We start from the raw sequence: 20,110 nt of genomic DNA, 5'->3' as shown, positions 1-20,110 counted from the left end.
AAGGACATCCCTGCCATGGCAGCTGGCTGTGACGCTCCCCTGCCACCAACACTCCCCTGCCACTGTTGGGTGCCACATGTGGATGGGCAGGCCAGTCCCCATGTGTCTGGGACCCTGGACAGGGCCAGCTCTGACCTGCAGGGACAGCCCCAGCCCACAGCATCCTCCAGGCGAGAGTGCCCAGGGCCACGCGTTGCTCTGTGCCACCACCCTGTGACCAGGACATCTCTGTCCCCAAGCACTGCTGCCACTGAGCAGTGCCACAATCCTCCCCACAGTCACAGGTGTGACCCAGGGCTCAGGGTGCACAGCCAAAACTCTTTTCCAGCACAAGGACGAGTAACGTCACCCCTGGCGTGGCCAGCACCACACAGGGCTGCAGGGACACTGCTGCAGCGAGTGACCCGCAGTCAAAGAGAGCCGGGCAGCCCCCCTGCCTGTCACCCCATTCCCGCTGGCAGCCTGGTACTCACGGGTGTTTGGCATGAAGGACGGGTGGCGGGTGGCTCCCTGCGTGACGGCGGGCGGCGGTGGTGGCATGCTGGGCGGTGTGGACCTGGACTGCGTCTTCACATCGGCTGGCGAGTCGGGCATGGTGGCGGCCCGCGTCTCCGCGGGATCTGCGGGGAGAAGGCACACGGCGGTGAGGCGGGTGTGCCAGGCAGCACCGTGTTGTCCCCATCAACCAGGGTTGGGGGCAGAGGGGACCCTTGGGGACCTCAGCCCTGGACATCTCTGCTCCCCAATGCACGATGGCAGCAACCCTGCGCAGAGCTCGGGCAGTGGTGACAGTGCCTGGTGTCCTGTGTGCCCGCAGGACAGCGACCGACCTACTCATCTGCACAGTGGTGGGGATGATGCCCTGTGCCCGGCACAGATGCACGTGGTGGGGCCAGGGCAGGGCACCACTCTGCTCGCGCAGCACCAGCTCTGCCCCATGCATGTGTGTGTCCCTGCAAAGCCATTGCTGTCACCTCGGCACCCTCCTGCCCATGGCTCGGGAATCCTTGGCTGCCCACCAGCCCCTGGCTGTCCGCAGCAGCTGTGCCCAGGGCCGCTGTAATCCCAGGTGGTATATTGTGTGTTCACTACAGCCCATGCTCGGTGGCAGCAGCAATGGCAGGACACACACACCCACCAGTGACAGTCCTGCCACAGCCCTGGGGACCCCCGCGAGGCACCGGGTCCTGCACACCGGGGACACAGGGCTCCCTGCCATCACCTGCTGGGCTCCCCCACATCCCTCCCACTGCCCTGCAACCCCACATAATGCCCAGCAGCAGCATCCCCAGGGGACATGTGACAGCACCGGCCCCTCCAAACGGCGGTGATACAGACCCAGTGCAAGGTTTTGGTCCCACGGCTGCCACACTGGGCGGTGACGGGTGGCCCCAAGTGTGGGCAGCTGTGACGATCCATCAGCGTTCCCAAGCCTGTGCCGTCACCACCACTGGCCCCAGCCAAAGAAGGAAGAGGCAGCCACAACCGTCGCCCGGCCGCGGGGTCCCTGCTGTGCCCCGGCATGCTGCCCGCCCGGCACGGCTGATCAGCGCTAATCTAATATGCATGCTTAATCTGCCGCAACTGTTGTGAGATTAATTGAACCCTGCAAGAGCACACTGTCCAGGCTAAATAAAACCAGGGCCTCATCCCAAGCAAGATGCTATCAGGGCTTGTGTTGCAGCCGACGCTGTGTGCAGAGGACGGGGAGATGGGAGAGCCAGCAGTAAGGGCCAGACTCCTGAGCTGTTACCACCGTCATCCCACAGCATCCTCCTGGGTGGCTCCAGTACCACGGAACATCCCCGTCATGGAGGTTTGAGTCTCCCGGGGGGCACCATAATCCTGCAGACACCTGGATGCTCCGGTGTCCCCTTCCTCGTCCCCTTCTCCCACTCCAGCCTCAGGAGAAACCTCAAGACCAAGCAGCATCTCTCCCCATAAAACCATGATTTCTTTACAGGGCCTTCCAAAATAAATGGTATGTTTTGAAAAACACCTTTTATTTTCCTTTTCATGGACATGCCCGTCTCTGGGTGAGGCTTCTGCAGCTTTCCAGGTTTCCCCCGTCAATCAGCGGAGCAGAATCCATCTCTGAAAGCAGAGGACGAGCCACAAGCGTGCACAGAGCATGACCTGGACTGGGTGGCTGCAGCTGTGCAGCTGCAGAGCCTTGATCCACTGGGTGCCCACACGATCCTGCATCTCATTGCTGCCTGCATCCCCATCCCTGCCTGCATCCCAGTTCCCATCCCCATCCCCCTCGCTGTCCTGACTCCATATACATGCTCACACTGAGGGCAAAACATGGATACACTCGTTCTGGCACCAACACAGTTTTCCACAACTTCCCACTGGGAGGAAAGTTTCCACAACGCTGGGCAAACACCCGGGGAAATGGGGCCTGGTTGTGTTTTTTCTTGTCTTCTCCTTTTTTTTTCCTCCAAGTCACAAATTTTCCCTGAGGTGTTTGCAACCCAAACATCACTGTGCGGGCACGGGGACAAGGGACGGCACCAAACCCAATGGGATTTGTCAGTGCCCAGGCCCAGAAACACCCAAAACAAACAGTGCCCGGGAAACCCACAGTATCCGAGCACCAACCCAGGACATTTGCAGGATGGGACGAGCTCCATGGTGGGTGAAGGGAATTTCAGGGGGCACGGGGCAGCCCCCCAGTACTGCCTCCAAACAATAATTCCCCAACATGACTCCAACTCTGCTGGAATTATTTTTTCTCTTTTTTTTTTTTTCTTTCTTTCTTTGGGGTAATTTGTCCCAGCTGCTCGGGGCTGTGTCTGTTTTCCTCCATCTGGTTTCCATTAGGCCTGTGCAGCCCAGATGAATAAGTAATAATATAAAAATAAAAGGATTAGTATTTTCTCCTTGGCTGGCGGGAGCGGGTGTCCCCCACCCTGCCTCCCGGGGCCAGCACATGCTGAACCCCGCACTCCCCCACATGACCCTGAGCCCCCCATTTGTCACACCGGAGGGTTTAACCCCTGGCACACTGGCCCAGGCACTGTCCCTGCTGTGGTGACACCCCAACGCAGCTCCTACCAGCTGATAAAGCCCAGCTTGGCCCTGGCTTGCTTGTGGCACCCAGCAGCACCACAGGGGTCAGGGTTTGTGACCCCATGGAGTACCAACGACACCCGAATTTCTCACACTGTGCATCGCTCTTCCAGGGCGGGAGCTGCAGGAGAGCCCAATAGCTGGTCCTCTGCCCCTCCAGAGCTTAGACAGGGGGGCTGCTCGGCTGCGTACTCCCCAGTGCTGGGTGGTGGAAAGCACTGATGCATGGCCTGGTGCAGCTGTGCACACACCAGTGGGCACCAAAATATGGGATCGTGCAGCTGTACATGCCAGCAGGCACCAGTACACAGCACCGTGCAGCCACGCATGCTGGTGGGCACCAACACACAGCACCCTGCAGCCGTGCATGCCAACAGGCACCAACACACAGCATCCTGGAGCCATGCGTGCTGGCAGACACTAGTGCACGGCATTGCACAGCCCTGCATGCAGACAGGCATCAACCATGGCATCCTGCAGCTGTGCACAGCAGCAGGGATCAATGCACAGCACCACTCAGCTGTGCATGCTGGTGGGCACCAGCACCCGGCATCCTGCAGCTGCACATGCTGGCTGGCAGACACCAGTGCCCAGTACTGCGCACACCAGTGAGCAGCCCCAGCACCCAGCAGCAAATTGGGCAGCCGGTCCAGCCCAGCGTCTGCCATTTCCAACAGCCCCAGGGAGCCTGTCCCACTGCTGCAGGCTCTGTCCCAGCCCCAGGGTGCCCGTCACTCCTGGGCAGTGAGCACAGGGTTGCCCAGCGAGGTGGTGAATGCCCCATCCCTGGAGACATCCCAGGCCAGGCTGGACAGGGCTCTGAGCAACCTGAGCTGGTGAAGATGTCCCTGCTCACGGCAGGGGTGGCACTGGGGGAGCTGGGAACGTCCCTTCAACCCAAACCATCTGTGATTCTACGATCCCGCACAGCCTTGGGCAGGGCCAGGGAGTAGCTGGGCATGTGGACAGGGATGTGCCGGCCCTGGCTGGCTACTCTCCTGTGCCCTCCACCTCCTCGGGGATGTGGATGGAGAGGGCAGGTAGCTGCCCTGGCTGTGGCCATCCAAAAGCTCCATCTTCCCACACTCCTCCCTTCCCAGGCTGGGCAAGTCTCCTTGGGCAAGGAAGGGGTTAAAAGGGAATTAAAAGACCAGCATCCTTCATGCTCTCCAAATGGCCACAAATGAAATCCAGATGCTGGAGGCGACGTCTCCCAAAGCCAGGCTGCCTCCGAAACAAAGGCTCCTCAGCTGCCGCTGCCACCGTGGCCAAGAACAACTCCCTGATAAGATGGTGAGGGACCGAGCTGTCCCAGCTGGAGTGCGTTAGGGACACGGCAGCGCCGGCGGCCAGGCAGCCGCACCGGCCACGTGCATGGCAGAGGTGGTGGGAGCTGCAGAGCACCGTCATCTCCCTCCTCCCCTGCACCCATCCTGATCCCCCCAGGGATGTGGTGACAATGGGGTAGGTGACAGCAGGCAGCTTGGAGGTGGCTCATCCCCAATTGCACATGGAGGGGGAGAGCAGGACAGCGGCTGTGGGATGCTGGGGGGTGCTGAGGGACTCCCAGCACTTATCTCACTGCCAGCCTGCCCCATGCACACATTTTGGGGAGCCAGGCTGGCAGGGAGTGATACGAGCCCCAGCATTCATTGGCACAAATGAAGCCTTTTAAAAGGGAAGCCAACTAATTAAATCCTCTGCACAAGATGTAAATGACCCTGGCTTTGGCTGGCTCCAGGCCCAGGGAGGAACTTGCATGGGAGCTATGGCTGCAGGTCATGGCTGCCACAAGGACAACGGGACATGGGTGTGCCCAGCGGTGCCAAGGGAGCGCTGGCAGAGGAGCCCAGCCCTGCCAGGCACCGTGGCCCTGTCTGCATTCCTGTAGGCAGGGATGTTCCTGAGGATGCTCATGCCCAAGGGATGCTCACGGCACAAGTCTTGTTCTGCTCTGCTCCTCCAGCAAGGGGGACGGTGGCAGCCTGGCCCAGGACGGGCGACAGTGCTGTGCCAGCCAGCCCACAAACCTGGGCATTGTCCCCCTAGCTGAGCAGGACCTGCCACCTTCACACCGCTACGGCAGCCCTTGGCACCACTCAGCAAGCCAGCCTTCATCCCTGTCATCCTCGCCTGGCCCGTGGGTGCACTGGGATGGGTCCCACGTTGTTGGGTTGGGACATTCGCCACTCACCCAATGTCAGGAGTAGCGCAGGTTGCGCCATGCTCAATTTCCATGATTTGCTTTGTTTTCCCCGCAGCCCCATCACATGAGCAGCCCCCAGCCGTGCTGCCTGCTCCGGCGGTGCCAACAAACACCCTGCGGACACCTGGTGCTGCCGGGGGACACACCACAGGACATGCTCCTTGCTTGGCTCCAGGGCAGCTAGCTGGGACCCCAGCACCCAGTCCCCTTCCATGTCCCACACATAGTGTCCCAGCTCCATGTGGGACATCAGCACCCAGGACCACACTCATCTACACACCCCAAACCAAACAAACCCCATTTCTCCAGCCACAACCAGGGAGACAAGGGACCCAAACCCACTGCCTTGGCTGCGGGTTCCATGCTGGCAGTGCCAGCCGACTCCCATGCGGCCAGGGAGGAGCGAGATGGGTTTGATTTTCCTCAAAACAACAACAAAAAAGCTTTCCCTCCCCCAATCCCCTCCCCCCCCCCCCCAAAAAATGCGCCCTCTCTGTTTTACAAGCCTTCATTTGCTATTGTTTATGTAAACAGGTAAATTGTTTCGTATCTCAATTAAAAACATCTGCCACATAAATGAATACCAATTAACTCATCCTGTTTTTAATTACTCTGTTAATTACACACAGGCAGCAAAAAGGATGGCAGGGGAATAGGGAAAGCATGCTTACAATCCCTGTTTCCCACCTTGCTCTTGGCAAGGATCCGAAGTGTTCCTAAATAATGATGGATGAAGGTGGCTGGTGAAAACCGTGGCTTGTGGCCAGCTCCAGCGTGGTGGCCCCTCCCTGAGCACCATGCAGGGGTATTTCCCAGGCCCCTCCCCAGAGGCACCACATTGCCCCGTTTTGGAAACCCCAGACCCCATGGGACACGCCAATGCCACCTGCGTCATCCCCCGTGCTGGTGGTGATCGCGGCACAGCCCGGCTGGCTTTCCCAGTGCCAGCCCCACGTTTGCTCTCAGAATGTGTCCCCGGGGAGAGAAACCTCAGGATGCCAAAGCACATGGGTAGGATGGAGGAGGGTCTGCAGGGTCAGCATCCTCATGGACCAAGCGCATTCTCGAGGTGCCTGTGCCACCCCCAAGACCCCTTGTGCTGTCAAGGGGCATCACCTCTGCGTGGGCACCGTGGGGTGGATGGCATCTCCCGACAACTGCTGAGGGACCCTGAATGCTGTCGGCCCCTCGCCCGCCCCCCCCAGCTGTGGGAAACTTTCCAAGCGAGCAGATGGGGCAGGGGAGCGGCGGCAGCGAGGAGGAGAGCAGAAAAGGCTATTTTCTCACGCTACATATTTTACAAGTCGAACATTTTGTGCATTTCAGCCTTGCCTGGAAAAGCATTTCAGGCTCAGCCCCGGGACTCAGCGTCAGAGCCTGTGAGTCAACAGCCGCGGCAGCGACGTGGCCAGTCGGTGCAGAGAGAGCCCGGACAGCGGGGCTCCCCCCTGCAGAGGGTCTGGCTGAGGGGTCCCCCGACCCAATGATGCTGGAGGAGCATCGGGATGGGCCAATGACCCCTCCAAGCCCCCCCAGCCTGGGCACAGTATCTGCTGCAAACTCTGCCTGCAGCGCTGCTGTCTGAGCCGTCCCGTGGCAGGGCGGGTGGACACACACATGCCCTAACTGCTCCCCAGCTGCCTTATGCTCCTGGAAATTAAATATACCGAGAAAACACCGAGAGCAAACAGAGTGTCGTGGTGCGGGGCTGGGGCTGAGCCCCCCGGGAAACACCCACGTCTCTGCTGCAAAACCCCTCCCCGGTGCAAGGGCTGGGGTGCATCACTGGCGTGACCACACTGGAAGGGCGACCGATCCGTCAACATGTTGCCAAAGGGGGTCCCCAAAACCACCCCAGCCCCCTGAGTGCCTGCCCCAGCTGCAGAGCTGAGTGCTCTTCAAAGGCAGGGACAGGTTCAGGCTAAAACACCCCCAATTTGCCATTCTTGCAGCCACTCAGCCACATGCACAGGGACACCAGTGCCCAAAGGTGGCCTTGATGGCTGAAGTGGGGACAAATGGCACCAGCAGCCAAGGGACTCTGGGCATTTTGGAGGGAGAGAGCAGCTGGGGAAGGGAAAACATCCCCATCCACACGCCAGTGCTGGCGGGGAGCTCCCAGTGAGGTCCCTGCAGCGTGGGAACGCCGAGGCACCGCCAGCTCCCCAGGGACCCCGCGCCGGATCCTGCTCCACAGACGCCAGGATGGTGATGGCTCCGAGGGGGTGCCGGACCCAGCCATGCATCCCCACAGCCGCTGCTTTACTGACTCTTTGTCTGTTTTATAACTGAGTGTTCCATTTCAATGCGATTTTGCTCGTGTGAGATTGAATCAAACATCACAGGAAAAAAATATCAATGAGAATTTCGCAAAATAAACAGGAAATCCCTTGGATGTTTTCTGGAAACATTGGTCAGCATCTTCCAAATGAAAGCTGCGGGCTCGTCAAGGTGGGGTTGCCCCTGGGGAGTCTGAGTGCGCCGGGAGGGACAGCAGAAAACAAGCTTCAGGAAATCTAAAAATAAACCCCCAGCTGGGCAATGGCACTAACACCAGCGATGCCCAGGCAGGGGGGTCTCCTCTGTGCCACCAGCCTGGTCTCCCCCGCGCCAGCCATCGCAAAGCTTGCAAGGACTGGTCCCAACTTGGGGACCCCTCTTGTCTAAATCCAGCTCCTGTCCCTGGGCCAGCTTGGAAAGCACAAGCCCGGGTTGCAGAATCTGACCCGCATCCCCTCAGCCCCAGCAGCTGCGTTTAAGCCCAGCTTTGCACTGAGCTCAGCGGTATAATCCACTGACCCCCATTAAGGGATGTAATAACAGACATTTATGGGGTGCCTCTCCTTCCCCGGGGGTCCTGCAGCACCTGCAGCACCCTGCAGAGCCTCTAGACCCCACTGGGGATTTAAGCGGCTGCCAGCAGCGAGCGGAGCCAAGACCCCAACTCCACAGCAAAGCCGACATCACGCAGCCACACCACCCGCATCCTGCCCAGGGTTTTCCATGCCTGCAAACAGCCTCGGCTCAGAAGCAGAAATCTGGGGAAGAGACACAGGGGACATCAGCAGAGACCCGCCAGCCCCCAGCTCCTGCGAGACCTGCCAGAGCCCCCTCCTCAGCACGCTGGCCACTGTGCTCGGGGGTGCTGAGAGCGCCGCAGTGACGGGCAGAGCCCGGGGAGCTGCTCGACCCTCCCAGCCTGAGGCAGGGCCGAGCACTGGAGTGTTTTTCCATCCTGCATCCTGGAAGTTCCTGATGTCAGAGGCAAATCCTGCACCCACATGAGGTTGCCCTGCCTGAATCTGGCACCCACCTCGTGCCAGCATCCAGCGCCACGGGAGAACAGCCTCCCCCTCACACAAACAGCTTGGCCTTTCCTCCCTACAAGCCAGCATTTGCAGTCCCACGTTTTTCAAACAAAACACGCCCGACATCTGGCCATCCCTGGGTAAACTCTTACCTGCCCGTACGGACACCAGCCAGGAAGCAGCAGGCAGGGAAAAACCTCTTTGCACAGCCGAGTCCATCTCCACTTCCCTCCCCAGCCACAGCAAAAGCAATGCTCAAAACTTCTGCCTGCGTGGAACCGTGCAGGGACCTGCCTCATCCGCCCCAGGAGCCGCAGGCGCCCGCCCCGGGAGGCAGCTCAGTCTGGGGGCTCCTCACCCCAGCACTGCGGACGCCAGGGCTCTCAGCATCCTTCCTGGCTGCTACTCCGTATTTGCTGGGGGTTTTGGGATGGTTCCCCCCACATCTCCGTGCCTTGTACCATAGCAGAGCTCACTCCACCGCAGTGCCGAGCAGACGGATGTTTGCAGAGTGTCTTCAAGTCACTCAGCAAAGGAGAGGAGAATTAATATTCCTTTTAATTAAAGGTAGAAAAATCTCTTTGTTCCTGAACAGAGAGAAAACAACAGAGGCAAGAGCTCAAAAGCTCTTTCTAAGCTAGAGACGAGACCATCGCTTAGATTCAAAGACACTGTCAACATGCACGTGACCTCTAATTAAAAAAAACAAAATGAAACCCAGCAGCAGCTCCTCTCCGAAAGCGAAGGAAAGTTGCAAAGTTTTTCTTGGCTAATAGGGGAAGAAAAATTCCAACAAAAGGTGCGTTTAACCAGGGAAACGCTCTGCGGTATCCGAAGGCACCATCCAGCGGTGAGGGCTGCGTAGGGGAGTGCTGGGGAGAGCCGGCTGTGCCCCGGCTCAGCGTCACGGTGGAGCCACAGCAGAGTGCGATGCCAGCCTTGCTCCACTGCTACACCGACAGCACCCTCCCGGCAAAGCGAGGCTGGAGCAGGCAGCCAGGCACGCCAGCAAACGCTGCTTAATGCAATTCTGAAGGGAAAGCAGGAGCCGGATGGTGATTATGGCTGCGAAGATCAGAAGCAGGACACTGCTGAGGCTGGAGCTGGAGGCTCCCCGAGCCAGCCTTCCTTCCCAAAGCTGCATCCAGCACAACTGTTCCCCAGCACATGCGAGGACACGGTGTGTGTCACCAGCATGGACCCATGTCCTTGTGTGCAAACACGTTGCTGCAGCTGCAACTTCCCAAACTAGCCCTAGGTTTGCTGGAACTTCCCAAATCAGCCCTTATTTCCTCCCCGCAAACTCTCTCGAGTGGATCAGCTCCTTGCCATGAAATGCGGCTCCATCTCTAAATTGGCAGCGGCCGGAGCGGGATGTGGAGCCAGCGGGTTGGAGGTCCGAGGAGGAAGAGGGATGCAGGGATGAAAACGACTTCTCCCACCGGGCAGAAGTCGGGACCCACGACTTGGGGGGGTTTGCTGCGGTGGGGTGGGCACAAACTCGCGTGGGTTTGGGGATGCTGGGCCACCCCACGCTGGCCCGGCTCTCGGAAAGAGGCTGCTGGGGATAGGGAGGGAAGCGCAGGCAAAGCCCCGGCGTGAGCGCGGCGGGTGGGAGCGGGGCCCACGGTGGCGACAGAGCGCTCCTGCCCGGCCTCCGCCGGTGGAACCGCTCCGAGCGCTGTCCGCTGCACGGACGGCGGCCCCGATGGCCGCTCGCCCCGGCTGTGCCCCCGCTCGCCCTGCCCTGCTCCGCCGCCGCGACGAGTCCCGGGACGACCAAGCACCGGGACAGACAGCGCGGCGGCGGGGACCGCGCTGGCTCGAGCACCGGCAGCTTCCCCGACACCGGGAGCATCCCCGACCGCTGCGTACCGGGAGCATCCTCGAGGCACCGTGAGCCTCTGACTCCCCTGCACACAGGGAGCACCACCCGAGAACCGAGAGCCTCCCTGACTCTTGCGCACCGGGAGCACCGCCCCGGGCACCGGCAGCATCCCCAGCATCTCTTCCCTCGGAGCCTCCCCGTCCCCGTTCCCGGCCGCGGACGGCACTTACCGTCCTGAGGTGTGGCGGCGGCGTGAGGTAAGTCCCAAGGCAGGGGCCGACAGGAGCGGGCAGAGCCGGTAGCGGCCCCCGGCGGCGGCCCCGGCCCGGTTAAGGCCGGTGCGGGCGGAGCGCGGCCCCGCGGCGGCGGCTGCCCCCGACACCTGCCCGCCGCCGCTCGCCGCGCCCGGGGCCACCGGGGGCCGCCAGCCCGGGCGTCAGGGCGCTTCCCCTCCCCCCGGAGCGGGGGCACCGGAGAAGCGGGGAAGGGCGGAGAAGGAGAAGCCGGTAAATCCGCGGGGCTGGTTCACCCCCTGCGCGCTGCCCGGCGGCGCATCCTCCGGCGCCGCGTCGCGGCCATGGGGCGTCCGCGGCCGCGCTCCGTGCCGGGCCGGGCCGCCCGCAGCGCCCGCTGCTGCCGCCGCCGCTGTCGCCGCGCCGCCCGCCCGCCCCGGAGTGAGCGCCGCCCGCCCGCGCCGCTGCCTTAGACGGTGCCTGCACCGCGCCCGGCAGGGGGCGCCCCGCCGCCGCCACCGGAGCGGCGACCCCCGGGGTGCGCGGCAACGGAGGGGGAGCGGGAGGTACGGGGAAACGGTGCTGCAGGGCAGCGGGGAGCTCCACGGGGAAACGGTGCTGCACGGCACTGGGGGGCTGCACGGGGACATGGTGCTGCACGGGGACACGAGGCTGCATGGCGCCTGGGGCTGCACAGGAACATGGGGCTGCACGGCACCGGGGGCTGCACGGGGCAATGGGGGATGCACGGGGCCTGGGGACTGCACCGGAACCCGCGGGGAGCCGTGCAGGGGGTGCACGGGGTTTGAGGACTGCAGGAGACTGGGGTCTGCAAAAGGTTCAAAGATCACAAGGGATTGAGGGCTGCTGAAGATGGAGAGTTGCAAAGTGTGGGTGGGTGGCTACAAATGTTTTGCGGATTTGCAAGGAGTCAGGGCTGGGATTTTCAAGAGGCCAGGAGTTGGTTGTGTGGGATGGGTGGCAGCAAGGGCATGGGCCCAGGGCTCGTCTGGGGTCGTGGGAACAGTCAAGGAGCCCGGGCTGGGACTTGCAGGGGGTGGAGCAGGGTGGGGGTGTTTGCAAGGGGCTGGGGGGCAGCAGGGGGCCGGAGTTGTGGTTGTTCTGCTTCCCAAAGGCCTGAGGGCCGGGGTTGCAGCAGGAGCAGCCACACGCGCAGCCATAAACCCCACAAGCAGAGCACCTGTTAGCACTCCATGGTCCATACACTCATCCCTGCCTGGTCTCAGGGTGCCCCCCCACCCTGCTTGGCCTTGGAGGGGCTCCCTAGGGTGGCTGCTTGGCCTTGGAGGGGCTCCCTAGGGTGGCTGTGCAGCACCGGGGCTGCGGGAATGCCAGCGGGGCCCACCCCGGCAGTGGTGCATGGCAGCGGTGCATGACTGTGCATGCATTTGCAGGGCTGCCTGCCCCTCGGCGTGCCCTTCCTGCATGCCCCAAGCCAACTGGGGGGAGCACTAAAAATTTCCCTCTCCCTCAAAAGCTACTACGATGTTGTTGCTTGCTTGTGCACCGGGTAACGCAAGCCCTGCTAATTTCCCTGCGAGCTGAAGCCTTGCCTCTTTGCGTAATTACTCTGCTTGGCAGCTGCCTTCCCTCTGCGAGTTGCTGTGCAGAGCCTTTGCCGCCCATATGGTTGTTGTATGACTCATCCTCGCCCGCTTCCCAGGGCTTGGGCGCTGGGGACTGCGGCGGCCCTGCCAGGCGGCGAGTCACCGCTGCACGGCTGTTGCACAACCGCTGCTGGGGTGTTGGGTGGCACCGCTGCTGCAGAACCGCTGCACGGCCACTCAACAGCCAGTGCGTGGCCCTGGCGTGACCGATGCACAGCTACTGCGCAGTCACTGCAAAGACACCGCAAAGGCAACTGCTGCATGGCCGCTGCATAACCATCATATAACCACTGCATGACCATTGCACAGCCAGTAAATGACCATTACGTGACCACTGCATGACCATTGCATGGCCATTGCACAGCCAGTAAATGGCCATTACCTGGCCACTGCACAGCCAAACTCCCACCCACGTCACCCCACTGACAGGGCTGCAGAGGGGCAGTGCTGCAAGACCCCAAGCCAGCCCCCTCCACCCCACTCTTGGCCATTCTGACCTCCAGCTCCAGTTTTGTCCTGCTTGTTCCCCCCAAAAGTTGATGTGTCTTGTCCTACTGCTCTCACAGTGGCCCAGCACCAACATCAGGGGAGGTTCAGAGCATTTCCCTGCTTCATTGGAATGAGCAGGTCTGAATTTTTCATACCTACACTGGTCGGCACGGAGTTTGCGCACTGCACAGCATCACACCCGCTGCTGCTGTGCACCCTGCCTGAAGCACTGGGGTTGTCCCTGTTCCTGTCCCTTCCTACGCTGCCGTCATTCTTCATGGGACCATTTTCAAGAAGGTTTTTGCAGATGAATGTCATGGCCCCACCAGCAGTGGAGGAAAATCCGCCCCCGTGCGCAGCTGCACACCCGTCCCGCTGCCCCCCTGGCTTTGCATAGACGGCACAGCATGGCAAATGCAAATACTGGCGGCATGCACATTTGGGCACACAGTGCACGGCACACACATCAAGGCATGGGGGAGCACCAGCCACCACCAAGGCAACCTGAGAGCATCCCCATGGCAGAGCCCCTGTTTTCTGGGGTGCCAGCACAGGGCTCCTTTGGGAACAGGGACCTGACCATGGAGGTGACAACGCTCTTGGAGCTGGAGAGGTCGTGGCTTTTCCCGGCGGGTCCCTCGCAGGAACTCGCTGGGAAAAGCCACGACCTCTCCAGCTCCTGGTTAATCTGAGGTGTAGCTGAAGGGTGCTACCAAATATCTGGCAAGGTTGTTTAGCTGAGACCAAGCTTGGGCAGGAGGGAGCCATGCCACATCCTCCCCAGCAACGTTTGGGTGGCAGGGTCTGCTTCGTTTCTATTCCACGCGCGCAGCCTGTAATTTTGGTCTATTGAAGTCATAATTCACTACTGTGAAAATAAACATTTGTGTTAGCCCGCTTTATTCGGTGAGACTCGTCTGAATTTTAAGAATTCCCTGCCAGCGTGCTTGCACATGGCCTTGGCCACCAGGACAAAGTCCTGGCACCCGTGGCTGTGCCCATAGCCACCTCCTTGCACACCTTGGGCAGGACCTCAGCATCCTTTGCACTCTGTTCCCAGGGATCCCTAGATTCCAACAGAGAGGAGATAGGGAGAGAAGTGAGCCAGGGATAATGATGGAGCTGGCTACTGCAAGACAGAAGTAATATAAAGGTAGTATTTTGAGTAAAGCAGATAGAGTCTAGCACCCACTCTGGACCTTTCCCTGCCTTCGCTTGTCCCTGGTTTTATTTGCTTGAGCTGTTTTGTGGATGCTCCCACTTGCTGGGGGGATGCCCCAGCACCCACCCAGTGCCATCATCCCCAGCAGGAGGCAGGAGGATGCCCGGGCCACCCTTCGGCTGTCCCCATCCCTGTCCCCATCCCTGTCCCCATCCCTGTCCCCGCTCAGTCCCGAGCACGCCTGGCCCCAGGGCTCCCCGGGTTTCTCCCTGCTGGGTGCAGTGGGCTGGTGCTTCCCCTCCCCATTTGCATCTTCCCAGCCTTTATCTTTCTCCCAGTCTCTGTATTGCTGCAATTACAGACACTTTAAAACACAATGATCTGGCTGTTAGTGTGATGGATGACAGAACCTTTCTGTCTGGTTTAAATCATTGCCGCCAGTGAGCAAACTTCCCCGGCTTAACCCCTTCATGCCCCCCGACCCGGCCTGGTGGCTGCTGACTGGGCACTGCCCTGTGCCCCACGGCCACACACCCACAGCACATGTGGGTCCCACGGGTAGGGATGAAGGGGGATCTGGCATCACTGGGGTCAGTGCTGATGGGGAAACATCCCCCATCCCTCAGCTCCCCAGCTGCACGGAGTGGATATGGCGCAGTGGGGCACACAATGGGACCAGCCCCACTTGGGCAGAGCCGGTGGCCCCACTCTGCTGCAGTGGGAGAGCGATGGCCGGGCCAGGAGATAAACACCTGCCGAGGCCCAACAGCCTCCCTGGATCTGTCCCAGCCCCGGCCTGGCAATCCTTTCCCCAGCAAATCTGGAGCCAGGGCAGGATGGGGCCCTGTGGTTCCCACCCAGCAGAGAGGATGGAAACTCTGGTGACGAGTCGGTGTTGGTCACGCTGGTGCGTGATTGATGGTGCAGCCTGTGACAGTGCGGGGATTTGCTGCACATGCTATGGCGATTCCTGCTGCCTTTGTTAGGAGGCACCAGCATCCCCTGTCGCTGCACATCCTGCCCTGTGCCTGCCAATGCCACCAGTACCCCCCCATGGGTGTCTGGGTCCTGCAGGATGGTGTTGGTACCATCACCCATCATTCCTGCTCATGGGACCCATGGGGAGGAGGGATGTCCTCCATCTCTGCTGGGAGATGCTGCACCAGTGATGCTCAGGGAGATGCTGAGGACCTGCCCCAAGCAAAGGGGGTACCCGCATCACAGCCTGGAGACAAGGCGGGGGACACTGGGGCTTGGCACGGTGCACACCAGCAGATAAGGTGCTCAGTGGAGGCAGCTGAGGGCAACCGGCACCAACCCTTGCAGGAAATGGTCACCACCATGCGCCAGCCAGGCCCGCTATCTGCCCGCGCACATGACCCCAGCAGCTATCGAGGCCAAGCAGATGGTTGGGGGGCAATGTCGTGGGTGCCACCAGCTCACGCGGCTGCTGGGGCAGCCCCAGCCCTGTGCCACACTTGTGGCTTTGCAGTCACCACGGTGCTGGGGTCTCTTCTCACACCTCACGGTTCCCCACCATCCATCCTGACCCACCACTTCTCTCCCTGTAGCTCTTGCTCAGCATCCTGCATCTCCCCAGCACCATGTTGTTCCCCTTCTCAGCCCTCGCAGCCCGGGTTTGGGCTCAGCCCCGTCACTTCCCCATGTGCTGGTAAGAGCTGATTGCTGTTCAGGCTGCATCCCCCCTTCACCAGCCTCAGGCTTGTTAAAAAAGCCCAAGGTGGTGGTTTATCACACTGCAGCAGACCTGCACCCGTGGGCACTGGCGGCCCCTCCACTGCACCGTGCCGGGGGTCCTGCCGTGGCTTGGCTCTTGGGGAGGCTCGTCTGGAGGTGAAGGCACCGAGCCGTGCCGGTGCTCAGTTCTGCCGTGCCACAGGTTTCCTGTGTCACCCCCAGCGGGTCTGTCTGTTTAAACAGACAGAGGGTTTTTCAATCTCTATCCTCTCCTTCCCAGAGAATCCCCGGTGCCTCTGTGGTTCTCACTAGATGTGGCTGTGCCAGCGGTGCCTGCCCAGAGCTTGGGAACAGCGTGGGACAGCTCATGAGCTGTCGCACCATGCAAAGCCGCATTTTGCACAGGCACCCATTTGCTCAGAACATCCCCATGAGGATACTGTGCTCGGGAGCTGCTGGGCTGGGAAGGATCAACGTATCCACGATGATCCCATTGCCCTGGCCGCATCCACAGACTCAATGGTCTGAATCTCAGCACCTAAATCCATCCCGGAGTGAGCGGTGGGAGCTTGGCTGCAGCCCCTGGTGCTCTTTCCTTGGCATTTTTCTCGCAGCAGGAGCCCTGGCTGGCACTGCCTTTCCCTGTGCGTTAATTCATTGGGGAATGCGTGGGGGAGATAAGGGGCTGCTGGGGAGGCAGTGGCTGGGGAGGACAGCTTGCTCGCCCACCGGCTATCGCCCGCCACAGCTGCATCCGCTACGGTGACATCTGCTCAGCAGGAAGTGCCACTTGGCAGCCTTGCTGAAGAAAGGGGGTTCATTTGCGCCTGGCTTCCCTCTGTGCCCACTCATGGAGGTCCCCAACCTTGGGGTCACCCCCCCAACAGCCACCTCAGCCCCTTGATTCCTCAGCCAAGGGCTGGAAGGAGCAGTCCCCGGCTGTCACCGCCGGGAAGCAGACCTGGAGGCTTTGTGGCTTTTGCACAACTTCCATGAACATTAAGTAAAAAAAAAAAAATAAATCCTGTTTTCCTGGCTGACAGATTCGTTCCTGCTTTGTGGCATTCAAAGGGAAACCAGCCCCTACTGCTTATCATTCCTGCTTACCCTGTGCTGCAGGCTCCAAAAAATCACCGGCTTGGCTTAAAGACAGGGAGACTTTGGGATATGGCACCATTCTCTGGGTGCATTAAAGTTTTGTGGCTGCTGGGGGCCAAGTTTCCAACCTTTTTTTGCCATGGGGAGGCTGAGCTTCCACAAAAGCCACATCCTTGGGGCCTGGCCCCTGACACTGCCTGGGGATGCATAACCTTGGTGCGACGCCAGGGCTTGAAGACCTGGGAGCATCACTCAGCCCTGCCGTGGGCAGCCCCATTGGGGTTAACCATGGGTTCACATCCCCCTTCTCCCCTACAAACCAGGGGTACCTGCCTGCTTCCCATCCTTCCTGATCCCACAGCCTGCAACTGCCTGCACCAGGCTCTTTAACGATGGGAATGTAATTAGCTTGCATCGCACTTACAACACCTTGCATCCCTGCAAAAATCGATCGCAGCTAGCGGGAGGCGGTGTGGCACAGCCTGCCGTCACTCCAACCCACAAGGAACTTATTTCAGGCCCCCGCCAGAGTCAAAATGCCCCAACACTCAGCTCTGGCCACGGAGAGGTCAATGCTGATCTGTGTCGTGCCACAGGGAGCCACGGGCTGGCGGCAGGGACGTCTGGGATTCGTTACAATGTCCAGATGCAGTGGGGGACGTTGCGGATGTCTCTGGCCACCTGCATCGTTTCAGAGTTCCCAGGCTAAAAGCAGGGCTTGTTATCAAGAGCAAAAAATGTGCCACCTCTGTTGTATTTCATTTCCCTTTCTCCACCTCTTCCCTGCCTGCTGCATGGTGGAGATAACAGCTCTCCACGCCGAAGCCAGAGCACGGGGCAGGCAACGGCTTCACCAGCCCTATCACTGCCTCGCCGGCTGCAAGGAAATCAGGAAGTTTGCAGAGATATTTGGCCAACAAAATAAACATTTCTCCTGCCAACCTCCTAACCGGCAGCTCAGCAAGCCCACAGCAATCTGCACAGCTCCCCTGGCTGCAGCCATCCGGTCACTGGCGCCCGCCGAGCCGCTGTGGCATTGCCCAGCTCCCGGCGCCTTATCGGCGGATGCCCCTCGCTGGGAATGCACCGGACGTTGCTGTGGGTGGCAGGTCTGGGGACAGGGACCCCAGCGCAGCTCCCAGCTGTGACGAACTGGCACAACATGATGGGAGCAGCACACAGGGTGCCCCCCAACCGCTGCCCTCCCCCCTGTCCTCTCTGCATCCCCAACCTGTGGGGTGGGTGCCAGGACCGGTGGCAGGGCAGGCGGCTGCGGCTGGAGCACCGTGCTGGCACGGAGTGCAGTGTGCGAGGGGAAGTGAGGTCAAGGGCCAGTATTGTTCACTTGGGACAGACAAACACCGGTGACTCAGCCGGCAGTCGCTTTCCTGCCCGTGCTGGGCACAGGCCCTGGGCCCCCCTGAAATTGGTGGGGGGCTGTGGGATGCCCCTCACCCTTTGCATGGCCACTGCTGGGGGGATGCCCCAACACAGGGCCACGGGATGCCCTGGTCATACAGAGCCTTGGTGTTGCCATGAGGTGGGATCCTTACCCTGGTGGCACAAACCTGCTGCACGCAGGATGCAGCCGCTGCTGGAGGCCAGCGTGGAAGCACGCTCCTGAGCCACACGTGAGCCACTGACCCGAGAATTAACAAAAAACCCCAGTAAACAGAGGACTGAAACTTTGTAAATGAAACCTAACCATGGCTGATTATTCATTAAGATTAATTGCAGAGCAGACTCTGAATGGGTCCCTGTGCCAGTGAGTTCACGGTGCCCCATGGTGCTGCAGGTTTGGCCATGCCCTGGCTCCCTGCTCCTGCCAGCTGGTCCCCACAGGAATGCACTGACGGGCACCAGCCATGTGCTGCCCTCGGGGAGCATCTGTCCCCCGAGGCTGCATGTGACACTGGGGTGAGTCACCTGCATCACAGGATGGTCCTCAGCCACCCACCACCGCCTTCCTCCCACTGCTGCCTCGGCCTTACCTTGGGTGGTCCTGCCCGCTGCCCTGGCCCAGGAAAGGTGGTCGTCCTGCTTGTGGGGTCCTCTGGGCATCCTGGGAGGGTGTCAGCACCCCGGTGCTATGAACCTGGCAGGGGCTGGCACAACCAGCCTACTCCCATGTGTCAGTGCAGGAGGGAGATGCAGAGCACTGGTGGGGTGCAGTGGGGTGCAGGGTGTCCTGCCCTGCTTCAAGGGCCCTTCATGTGACAACCGGGGTCGGGGTGGCAGCAGAGCCGTGTCCCATGGTGAGGGGGAAGGTGAACAGCTGCCGGGCAGTGATAATGCGGCGGGCGGGGGGAGACCAGGCAGCTGCACCCGTGTCCTTCCCCAACAGGAACCATCTGTGACCAAGCCCAGCTCTGTCTTCCCTATCAGCCATTCCGCTCTGACTTCCCAACAACTTCCCCTTCACGCCAGCTTCACTTCCTCACTGTGAGGTGCTGGCGCGGTGCAACTTGGCACTGGCAGCACCATGCATCATGGCAGCACCAGCATGGTGCAGCATGGCATGGCACGGCTGCCGTGGCAGAGCACAGCTGTCATGGTGCGCCTTGGCATGAGCAGCATGGTGCAGCACGACATAGCAGAACTGACATGATATGGCATGGTATGGCTGGCAAGGGTGCAGCTCAGCACAGGCAGCACCATGCAGCATGGCATGGCATAGCCAGCACAATGTGGCACAGTGTGGCATGGCATGACATGGCACAGCTGTCAAGGTGCAGCACTGAACTGACAAGCCAGTGCGGTACAGACAGCATGATGCAGCCCAGCATGGCATGGCCGGCATGGTGCAACACAGCGTGGTGCAGGATGGTGCTGTGGTGCATCGTGTTGCCGTAGCCTGTGCCACATGGGGATAGCTGCAGCACAGCGTGGTGTAGCCTGGCACGATGTGGTGCAGTCTGGCACAGCACAGCTGCTGCAGTGTAGCACACCATTGCCAGCATGGCACAGCCCAGCACAACCAGCATGCTGCAACACCAAGGGCTCACTGCCCTTGCTACAGCCCTGCGACCTGCTGACCCCTCTACCTGGGGACAGCCATGGAGACAAGGATGTCCGCTGGCTGCTGCCAACACCATGGACTGCAGCTGCAGCATCCACACCACGCATGAGCCAGACGGGGTCCCTGTACCAGCCTCCTCCAGGCATCACCCTGACCCACCCGGCACTTGGGATAACCCCCCCGGCGAGTGCTGAGCCCCTCCTTGCCGTCCATCCCTGCACCCCCACACCAGCCCTCTGTGCACCAGACACTGGGCTCTGCGACAGCCGCCAGCAAGAGAAACAACTTGTTAGAAAACTGAAAGGCAGCTCTGGGCTGCAGGTGGGAGGGAGGAAACGTGTCCTAAAAATACAGCAGCGCCTGCAC

General features: G+C 60.7%; 1 protein-coding gene across 6 annotated transcripts in view; it reads right to left on the bottom strand.

Annotated features, from left to right (window-relative positions):
- Positions 1 to 18,940, bottom strand: part of CBFA2T3 (CBFA2/RUNX1 partner transcriptional co-repressor 3) — a 29,075-nt gene extending 10,135 nt beyond the window's left edge. For 2 of the 6 annotated variants that reach the window (XM_065848189.2, XM_071814552.1), the window contains exons 1-2: positions 18,717 to 18,940; positions 474 to 620 (exon numbers count right to left, since the gene is read on the bottom strand). In XM_065848189.2, coding sequence (XP_065704261.1) covers positions 474 to 620; positions 18,717 to 18,786 — 217 coding nt within the window. In that variant the 5' untranslated portion in view covers positions 18,787 to 18,940. Of the gene's footprint in view, positions 1 to 473; positions 621 to 1,999; positions 2,095 to 8,741; positions 10,288 to 10,647; positions 10,932 to 18,716 lie in introns of those variants that run through there. The other 4 variants (XM_071814551.1, XM_065848192.2, XM_065848193.2 and 1 more) reach the window with 4 other exon arrangements.
- Positions 18,941 to 20,110: the final 1,170 nt, after the last annotated feature.

This window comes from Patagioenas fasciata, chromosome 13 (assembly GCF_037038585.1).
Source record: "Patagioenas fasciata isolate bPatFas1 chromosome 13, bPatFas1.hap1, whole genome shotgun sequence".
Taxonomy (NCBI): domain Eukaryota; kingdom Metazoa; phylum Chordata; class Aves; order Columbiformes; family Columbidae; genus Patagioenas; species Patagioenas fasciata.
The sequence above is the reverse complement of the archived record's forward strand: the minus strand, read 5'-3'. Positions and strand labels throughout refer to the sequence as shown.